This window comes from Impatiens glandulifera, chromosome 4 (assembly GCF_907164915.1).
Source record: "Impatiens glandulifera chromosome 4, dImpGla2.1, whole genome shotgun sequence".
Lineage (NCBI taxonomy): Eukaryota > Viridiplantae > Streptophyta > Magnoliopsida > Ericales > Balsaminaceae > Impatiens > Impatiens glandulifera.
In genome coordinates, this window is record NC_061865.1 from 38,622,655 (window position 1) to 38,633,313 (window position 10,659).

The 10,659-nt window shown below is 24.7% G+C and overlaps 1 protein-coding gene across 1 annotated transcript; it reads left to right on the forward strand.

The window, feature by feature from the left end:
• The first annotated feature begins 1,997 nt into the window (after positions 1-1,997).
• On the forward strand, positions 1,998-4,309 carry LOC124936094 (3-oxoacyl-[acyl-carrier-protein] reductase FabG-like). The gene is made up of 3 exons (XM_047476553.1): positions 1,998-2,372; positions 3,527-3,759; positions 3,851-4,309. Exons 1-3 carry the CDS (start codon positions 2,039-2,041, stop codon positions 4,127-4,129), a joined length of 846 nt encoding a protein of 281 aa, XP_047332509.1. The 5' UTR covers positions 1,998-2,038; the 3' UTR covers positions 4,130-4,309.
• Positions 4,310-10,659: the final 6,350 nt, after the last annotated feature.

Genomic DNA, 10,659 nt, shown 5'->3' on the forward strand with positions numbered 1-10,659 from the left:
ACTTCGGAGTTATTTAGTTATTGTTTCATCCCAGCATTTAATTCCTATGGCATTCAACGTCTTCGTTGGTTTATCAGTCAACACATAAACATCTTATAACTTGATGGAGCTCACGAGTTTTTGAAGATTGAAGAATACATCATCAATATTTCAACATCTCGATCATCTTCAACCTCAAGTTATTCAAACATTTTCCATCTTGAGTTTGAGGAGGAATGTTAGATTATAAAATAAGATATTTGTAAGATATTATCACAGTATGATAAATTGTTATAATATCAATATTATTTTATATTATATCTGTAAGATATTATTACAATACGATAAATTGTAATAATATAAATAATATATTATATTATTATATTAGTTTCTTTATAAGCTTTGATACCATGTGTAATAAAGAGAGGAGATAAATTGTATTGAATGATTATATCGAATTATATAAGTTATGTCAATTATATAGATATTACATTAAGCTTATAAGAAAACTAATATAATATCATGACGATATAATAATGTATATTATAATAATTTATTATATTGTGATAATATTTTATAAATATCTTATTTTATATTATAATAATAATTATTATTATTACTTCTTTTTATAACAAAGAATAAGTTATCCATAATAGTTGAGATGATAAACTTTGGTGATAAATTGAATCAACATGTTTGTGGATATAACAGATGTAATTATGAAACATATCAAACACAATGAATTAGATAAAAACAATTGATTAATACTAAACAATATCTACATTAAACTATTTAGACTTAGTTTGGTTTTGCTGGTAATTTAATTATAATATAAAAAAGAAATATCTAAGCTAATTTTGGTCACGATTACAACTGAACTTACCCACTTTATAAACCAAGGTTGATAATGATAGAAAACTGAAGTTAGGCTTTTATTAATTTTTTTAAAATTCAACTATATATATTAAAACATAATTTCATTCAATATCTCATCAATTGCTTCACTTAATTCATGATAAAAAAAAATACTTTTTATTTTATTTAAAATTAATTATTTTATTATTATATATTAATACATTTTTTAAGTCTTTATATCAAAAATAAAATAAATCAACCTCCTCAAACTCACTCATCAATATTTTTTAAATAAACTCAAATTTATTATTACTAACATGCTCTTATTCTAAATATACTAAAAATTATTAAACTTTAAATTGATCTAAATATTGACATCAATTTTTTATTCCAATCCAGATAAAAAGAAATTATTTGCTTGATTAAATAATGAAGTTAAAAATTAATATTTGTTTAGCATTTTATATTTAAAAAGGGTTTAATTGTACTTTTCTTATAAAATAAAATAAATCCTTCTTCCTTCAATTTTTTTTAAATGTAATTATAATAAACTATATTTTATCTATATTAATAATATATATATACTTTTAAAAAATATTAATATTAAAATAGGTCCCAATCAATATTTAACTTAAAATATTAATTATTTAACATAATAATAATAATCATTTTTTATAATTAATAAATAAAAAATAAAATAATTTTATTAATATTTGATATTAGAAATATAATATAAGTATATGAATATTTTTATATAAAAAGTTGATTCAAAAATTAAAAAATCAATAAAAAAAAAAGTGATTCTTTTATTTAATTTGTAGATTACTTTTTGTTGTTAAGATTACAACTTTTTGACTAATAGATAAAATTAGATGATTTTTTATATAAAAAGTTAATGAAAAAAATAACTAAAAAACTTAATTAGAAAAAAAGTAAAAATGTAAATATTTATTAAATTTGTAGATAACCAACCATAAAGTATTTTTTATTTTTATATTTGTAGATTACAACTTTTTGACAAAAGTAGATATTATTTTTATATTTCACCACTATAATTAATGATGTAGAAAAAAATTCAAAGAAAGAACTAGAAAGTTTCGTTCCATTTGTTATGTAACTACCAATAAAGAACACTACTAAATTATTATAAATAGTTCTTCTATCAAAAACATTTCTAAGCCAATTTCCAATAAGTCTCTTCTAAATGGCTAATAATGTAGTTTCCGACCACCTCGAGCCATGGCGGTCCTTGGCCGGAAAGGTTGTTATGGTGACCGGTGCCTCATCTGGAATCGGTTGGGACATATGTCTTGATCTGGCTAGCGCCGGTTGTAAGGTCATCGCCGCCGCTCGCCGGAAAGATCGTCTTCGTTCGATTTGCGATAAGATGAATGGCGATCAATCTTCTGAAGAACCACGGGCGGTGGGGATTGAACTTGACGTGAGTGCAGATGGACCGTCGATTAAGTCTGCTGTAAAACAGGCATGGGAAGCATTTGGAACTATTGATGCTGTAATTAACAATGCTGGAGTTAGAGGTAAAATGATTTTTCTTTTAACTTTAGTGGTAAATTTTTCATTTCAATTATCTGTCTCTTCATTTATGAGTTCTTCTTTAGATTTGTATCACTGTCGGTTGCTTCTCATCCACTGTTTTTTTATCCATTGTTTGAGAAATTAAATCAATTGCAAATTTCATCACGTTTCAAATAATCGGTAGAGTAATGATATATACAGCACTTTCGCATAACACCTATCTCATTTGGAAAGAAAGAGGAAATATTTTTCTCTATTTTGTGTTTTTTTAAGATATATTTTCTATTTTTTCCAAATAAGGTAGGTGCTATGCGAAGGTGCTGTAAAAGGGTGTTGTGTATATATTACTCTAATCGGTATTGGTTTTTATTTATGGAATATTCTATTGATTAGGTAAGAGATTTGATTTATGTGATTTTAAGTATTTAAAAAGATATGTATATATAGTTTAGTATTAATTTTAAAGAGAAGTTGGTTGAATTTTAATATTTTGGTTAAATTTATGAGGGTGGATGAAATGATATTCATTTATATTTTGATTGTTCATTTTTTAAAATAATTGATGGATTATATGGAAAAATAATTGTTACCTATTAATGATGGTGAGAAATGACTTTTTTTGGTAAATACATTTTAAAAGTATTAATATATAATTTATAAAAAAAAATTTAAGGAAAATAAAAGGTATTTTAGAAAGTTGGTTAATAAATTTAGTAATATTTAAATTTGATTAAATAATGTTTTATTATATTTGGATTTTTATTAAAATTTTGCTATGAATTTGGTTTGATTGATTAGGTGTCCAAAAAATGTTTAAATAAAGTGTTCAAAATTTGGTAAATATTTTTCTAAAATCCACGTGTGATTTATACAATTACATAAAAGTAATTTATAATCGAGATATAGTTTCATTCGAAAACATAATTTCATTCAAATTTCTCAATTATGTTGGTATTCCTTTTGAAAAAGAGTTGTATCTAGATAACATGGATGACTCATAGAGTTGCTCTTATGATGATAGAATTATTTCTTCTAATTTCACACCAAATATTATCTAGGTATGTATAGAGGAAATCATTGAAAATTTATTATATGTATACAATTGTGTAACATTTAGTACAATTATTATAATTTTAGATTTGGTATTTTTGTTTAGGCACTGTTAAAAGCTCTCTAGATTTGTCCGAGGACGAATGGGATAGTACAATGAGAACAAACCTAACGGGAACTTGGTTGGTTTCGAAGTACATTTGTTCTCACATGCGAGATGCTAAAAAACAAGGAGGATCAATTATCAACATCTCTTCAATTGCTGGTCTTAACCGCGGACAATTGCCAGGGAGCGTTGCATATACATCTTCAAAGGCTGCTGTCAACACATTGACAAAGGTAAAATCGTCAACATTAGTTCTTATGATTTAACACTATGTTTTATGAAAATACAAAAAACTGTTACTAAAAATGAAAATGATATTGTTAGGTAATGGCATTGGAGCTCGGGGAATTTAACATAAGAGTGAACTCGATAAATCCAGGCTTGTTCAAATCTGAGATCACCCAAGGACTGATGGAGAAAGAATGGATCAATAACATAGCTTTGAAAACTATACCTCTAAAATCAACAGGAACTGTGCAACCGGACTTGACATCTCTTATAAAATACCTAATTCATGACTCTTCTGCCTTCGTATCTGGAAACGTGTTCATCGCAGATGCTGGCGCCACTTTACCTGGTGTACCTCTCTTCTCGTCGCTTTAAAAGGCGATGTCTATCGAAAAATACATTTATAATTAAGGAATTTGATTAAATTAGTATCAATTTATTTGGGATTGATAGCTAGTAATATTATTGGAAAATGACATTAATAATTCAGGAATTTGATTAAACTAGGATCATTCATGTTGTGATTGATAGTTAATAATATTGTTGATTATTGAATGATAGTTATCATCAACAAACAAACCAACCAACCAACCCACTTTTTGTTCGGTAATAAGTACTACAATTGATGAGCCTTTTTTAAGAGTTGGTGTATACATACATATTTACACATTCCCATTTGCTGACAAAACAGACAATGTTAAATGTATTTAGCTGTCCATATAAAGCTGGTTGGCCGGTCCTATTAACCAATTAGGCATCGGTCAAGTCATTCATTTCCTACTACTATTATCAAATTTAAATGTGATAGCTATTTATCATAACAACTTGTTTCTAAAATTATATATTATATATATATATATATATATATATATATATATATATATATATATATATATATATAATTATCAATAATAATAATAATTGTATTTATCTAATAAGGTTGAAGAGCTCAACATATAAACCACTGAAAAAGTGTATCTTCATATTATAAATTATTTTTATAATATATATTTAATATTTTTTTAATTAATTAATTATAAAATAAAAATAATAAAATATTTGAAATAATGATTTTTTTTTAATTTTATAAAAAGATTACTAATTTTAATTTATATATATTCTATATATAATTGCTAAATCTAATGATAAATTTGAAAACTAATTATAATAATTACAATTTTTAATAAGAATAAAGCTTATAATTTATATATAATTTTATTTAGAATATTTTTTTAGAATAACTATTCAAATATTAAATAAATAAATATTCAATAAAATCATGTAAGTAATAATAATTTAAAATAAATTATTTTTAAATAATAATTTTATTTTGAAATTTTTTAATAATATTAATCATTCTAATTTTTGTATAATTTTTTATAATATATTTTATTAAATAATTGTATATATAAATTAAAATTGTTAAAATATTTCAAAATAATAACATTTTATAGATATTTGTTTAGACCATTTCCAACGTTCCATTTTTAAACTCATTTTTGTGTAAATGTCACATCAAACAGTAATTTTTTTCCAACCGAAAAAACAATTTTTAAACCCAAAAAATAATTCTTATAATATTCATTCTTACATCAACTTTTAAAACTTTTTAATATCATTTCATTATTTTAAATTTGATTGTAAATTTATTATAAAAATTTATTAAAAATTTAAAAATTAAAATACACAAACTAAATAAAACATTATTTGTATTCTATGTATTATTGTAATATATTTTATGTATTTTTCTTAATTATTTTTGTTATTTTTTTAGTTATTTTTATTATTATTGTTTGTTATAAATTTATGATATTTAAAAATAATAATAAAAATATATATAATAAAAACAAAAAATTATATACATAAATAAATAATATAAAAAATTAATTATAAAATTTACTTAAATTAAAAGTTAAAAGATTACCTTAAATGTTTGAAATAAATGATATAAAATTTTTAATATTCAAATTAAAATATTTAAAAACTTCAAGGCTGTTTTAAACTTTTATAAAAAAAATTGCTTTTGTGAATAGTCTAAATGAGTTGGATTTGGAGGAAGAAAGAAGAAATACTCATTTTTGGTATAAGTTTGTAGGTATGGGTTTTGTGTTCAGTTGGAGATTGTGTTAATAAATATTTCAATAATTATTCAAAATATATATTATAAATAAAATTATATATATTTCATATTGACCTCTTAAACAAATGTACGAGAGATTTGTTCCCTTCATAACGAATCTAGAAAATATATTTAAGGTATGCTTACAAAATTAGAATTTTTTTAGTTGAATTAACTCAAAACATATGTGATTTAAAAAATAACATTTGTAATCCCGGAAAACACTTTAGTTCTGTGTCAATCTCGAGATTCGAGAATATTAACCTCAGTTTGCGTGTTAAGATTTTTTTAAAATAAAATATTATTTTAAAAGATTTTAAATAATTTATGACAACTTTTAAAATTAATTAATTTGAGTTCAAATTTGAATAATATGAAGATTTGTAATAATCAAATTAAAATTTGATTTTTAGAAATTCGTTGTTTAAATTAATGAAAAATAATTAATATGAAAGATTATTTATTTGAAATAAAAAGTCGCCAATTAATTTTTGAAAATCAATAAACTAGAATACGTGTATAAGCATATTTTAACCAGAGTTTCTTTAAGTACGTAGTTTGGTGATCATACTCGGGAAATGGCTTTTGTGCATTATCATCCGTATCTATTTTGAAAACGGCTGTCAAACTCTCGAGTTAACTCTTAAAATCTTACGATTTTACGATTTCACATTATGCTAACGAGTCTGATTTTAAGTAAACTCTTAAATATGTAAACTCTTACGATTTTAAATTTATGATAATATGATTTTACGATTTTACGATTTTACGAGTTTATAAATAATTTCGATTTTACGATTATATACGATTTTACTTTAAAAAAATAAATTTATATTTAAAAATAAAAAATAAAGTTATTATTTATTTAAATAAATTAATTAATATAATTAATTTTGTAAGTATAATTTTTTTATTGTGTTATTTACTTATTATTATTTTTTTTAATTAATTTTATATTAAAATATATAATTTTTAAAAATTGGATAAGTATAAAATATTTAATTATATATATAAATAATAATAATATATAACTATTATTTTTCAAACTAAACTCTTACGATTTCATGTAAACTCTAGATTTTACGAGTTTACAATTAGAAAACGATTTTACGTAAACTCTCGATTTTGACAGCCTTGAAAATTTGGCTTTTGAAAATCGGTTGTATAATATTTTATTTTAACCGATTATTCTTCCGATCCTAGACATGTGTAAGTTTGTGCGTATTTAAAGAATTTTAACAACAATTATTTAAATGATGGTACCTATTGCGGATGGCGTTTACTAGGGAGGAAAATACTTGAAAAACATTAGGTTTTAAAGGAATTGGGGTTTAGACATAAATCTCAAACGAGCCTTTATTAATATTTTGTGTGAAAATATCCCAAAAATATTTTGAAATCATTTTCTAATTTTTTTGGGTTTTTAGAAAATGATTTAGGGTTCCAAATTACAAAAATAATTTTGGAATTTTAAAATAGGAACCAAACAGGCCTTAGGACCGGTGCCCTAGGTCATAGGTTTGTTTTATCGGTCGGGGCTAAAAACGCCTTCGGTCCTAGTCAAAGATCTCTCGGTCCGGGTTCGTGATCCTTGGTCGGGGTGCTAAGGTCTCTCGGTCTTTATCTAGAATTCTCGGCTGTGTGCCAGAATTCTCGGTCGGACGCCTCATTCCTAGGTGGAAGTCATCGGTCTTGGATTTAGGAGTTTTCGGTCGAGTGCGAGACTCCTCGGTCCTAAGTCTGACTTCTCTGTCATATGTAAAAATCATTGGTTGGACCTCTCAGTCTAAAATGAAGAATATCGGTCGGACCTATCGGTCCTAGGTTATCGGTCTGGACCGAAGATCCTCGGTCCTGGTCGGATTTTTTGGTCCTCAAGAACATCGAAATTATAGGTTTTGCACTTTTAATGGAGGCTTGGATTCTTTTATCCAAGGGCCTAGCTAAGTAGCTTTATTCCCATGAATATTTAAACATTTTACTGTCATAATCGACATGGGTGATAATCAATTCATTCAAATCGGATATTTTTGTTTTAAAGTTATTTTGAAGTGTAAGGAGCTTGCAAATAGTTTCCTTATATTTTATATACTTGATTGATACAAAAACATGAACACTAACGGTTCATTTGAACCAATTCAAGAACTCAAAACTTTCAATTATTTAAAAAAAAATTGATTTTGATCAAACATGATCAGGATGGATCAAACATGATCTAAATAGGTGCCCAACATCATTCGAAACATGTTGGGAAACCTTTTAAGTTGTTGTTCTTGAGGATTAGCCCAAGAACAGAAAACCCGTTTTCAATTTCTTAAAATTCAAATTTGGGTTTTTTATTTAAGATTGATTGATCGATCTTGGATTTCACAGAAAGCTCATAAATGATCTTAGGATCGATTTCCAATTAAAAAATTCAACAACTAGACATCATACAAGCTTAAGAAAACTAAAATATAAAAATTTCAAATTCAATCTGGAAGTATGAATTAAAGGGTGATTAGAAGCATACTAATGAGTAGAGAACACTCCTTAGACCTTAGAGAGTTTTGTGAATGTTCAGATCCAAGCTTTAAAGCCTTATGCAAAGATTTTGAAAAATATGAAAGCTTGAAGCTTTAATGGCGGATTTTCTGTACATCTTGGTTCGAAGATTGAGAGTGGATCTCTTGGCTTCAAAATTGTTAAAAGGGACTATTTATAGCCTCCTGAAGTCGGTTGAGGGAGTCAAGTAGATTAAATCAATCAAAATCAATTTATGGTATTTTGGTGTACTTCCAGCCAATTGTTAGAATAGACACTAATGATGCCTATGATTATAGGAAAAATGATCATCGTTGTAAGGTCGTCATTTCACCTTTTGAATCGGCCAAAATGGTTTATTGTAGGCTAAGTTTCATCTTTGAGAAATCAAAGATGGGATTTGTTCTTATCCTCCGGCGATCGTGAGAAAGAAAATAACCGCGGGGTGAAACATTGTCGTTTTGGGCGAGAACGTAGACGCAGAGTGCTCTATTGGCGTTCCGTCACAGTTCTGTCGCGATCCGCGCATTCTGGCGTGTTTCAACTAACGGGTGTTAACTGATTTGCTACTACACGAGAGCGTGTTTCTTCGATTGCAGCAGGCTACGCAGGTGTTTCCTGAGCGTTAAATGAAAATATAGCGTCCATCCAATGGTCGTGGTTCCAACTATAGTAATAATCTGTATTTCAGTTACACCCGATTAGAAATTGATTTTTCTTTCATACTTTTGACTTTAATTTTGATCCATTTAAAATACACAAAATATTAAAATAAATATGACAAATATTTTGTCAATTTATTTTATTTATTTTTTTGAATATTTTAGGTTAAATAAATAGTTTTGGGAGATGAAATGGGTACGACATTTCATCTTAATTTATTTATTTTATTCCCTTTAATTTTTCTAAAATTATTTTGAGATAAAATGAGTACAACATTTATCCCAAATAATTTTATTTATTTTGTTTGGCCATTGTCCTTAATTAATTATATTTTAATTAACACAATAATTAATCTAATTAATTTTTTAATTAAGTTTTGGCAATGGGTTAATTATTTTAATTTTATTTATGTGAAAATAAATCAAAATAATATTTTTAATTTTATAAATTGGATTTGTAGGTTTTTAGTGCTTACAGAATGCCCCTCTCGAATCGAGTTTGAATACAACAAATTGGTTTTTAAAATACAAATTGGCATGTCATCTAACACTAAGTTTATCTTATCCAATTTATATTGAGGGTATTTGAAAAGATGGAATCTGTAGCGTACTTATGTTGGAGTGACCTGGTGATAATATGTGTAGCATTTAGTCGAGGTGCTTCCAAGCGTAACTAAGGATATTTCCAGTGGCGGACCTACTAAGGGGGCCTTGGGGGACCCGGGCCTCCCTCAAACCAGGGTAAAAGTTTTAAGATATTATATATATATATATATATATATATATATATATATATATATATATATATATATATATATATATTTACCAACTCTACCTCTCACATTTCCTATATAATAACCTCACATTTCTTTTTATAAAACAATAATTTTTTTATTTTATACCAACAATATTTTCTAATATATAAATATTTATAATAAACTAACACTTTCTTTTATAAAAATTAATAAAAAAAACTAATTCATAATTATAGTATTCTAATTTCAAATATAATTTTATTAAAGTAATTATTATTAATATTTTATTTTATACAAATAATATTTTCTAAGATACAATATTTATAATAATACATAAATTTTAGTTAATATATAAATAAAATTTATTTATATAAATTAAAATATAAAGAATTATATATAAAATAATGAAAATCATATAATATTATTATTTATTTTAAAACTACATTTATATTATAATTATATATATATATATTATTAATTTCAATATAATTAATAATACAAATTACTTATAAAATAAAGATTAAAATAACAATTTATATAAATATAAGGATAAAATAACAATTTATATAAATATAAGGGTAAAAGATTATTTTATATTTCTTAATTTTAAATTAGTTTTAAACTATTTCAACAAATAAATGTATTTGTTAGATTTTATTTAGGGGCATAATGTTGTGACACATATTTATTTTTAGTTATTTATTTTATGTAGGATATATAATAATGGAGATGTTCTATAAACGAATTTGTACTTCTACATCACATAATCAGCCTGAGCATTCTCAATCAATTAATGAGTCTACTAATGAGTCTAATGTTACTGGTCAAATATACATTGTTAGAATA

Coding starts and splice junctions, on each gene's coding strand:
- LOC124936094 (XM_047476553.1), top strand. CDS start 2,039: ATGGCTAATAATGTAGTTTCCGACCACCTCGAGCCATGGCGGTCCTTG. Junction 2,373..3,526: donor TAACAATGCTGGAGTTAGAG/GTAAAATGATTT, acceptor ATTTTTGTTTAG/GCACTGTTAAAAGCTCTCTA. Junction 3,760..3,850: donor CTGTCAACACATTGACAAAG/GTAAAATCGTCA, acceptor TGATATTGTTAG/GTAATGGCATTGGAGCTCGG.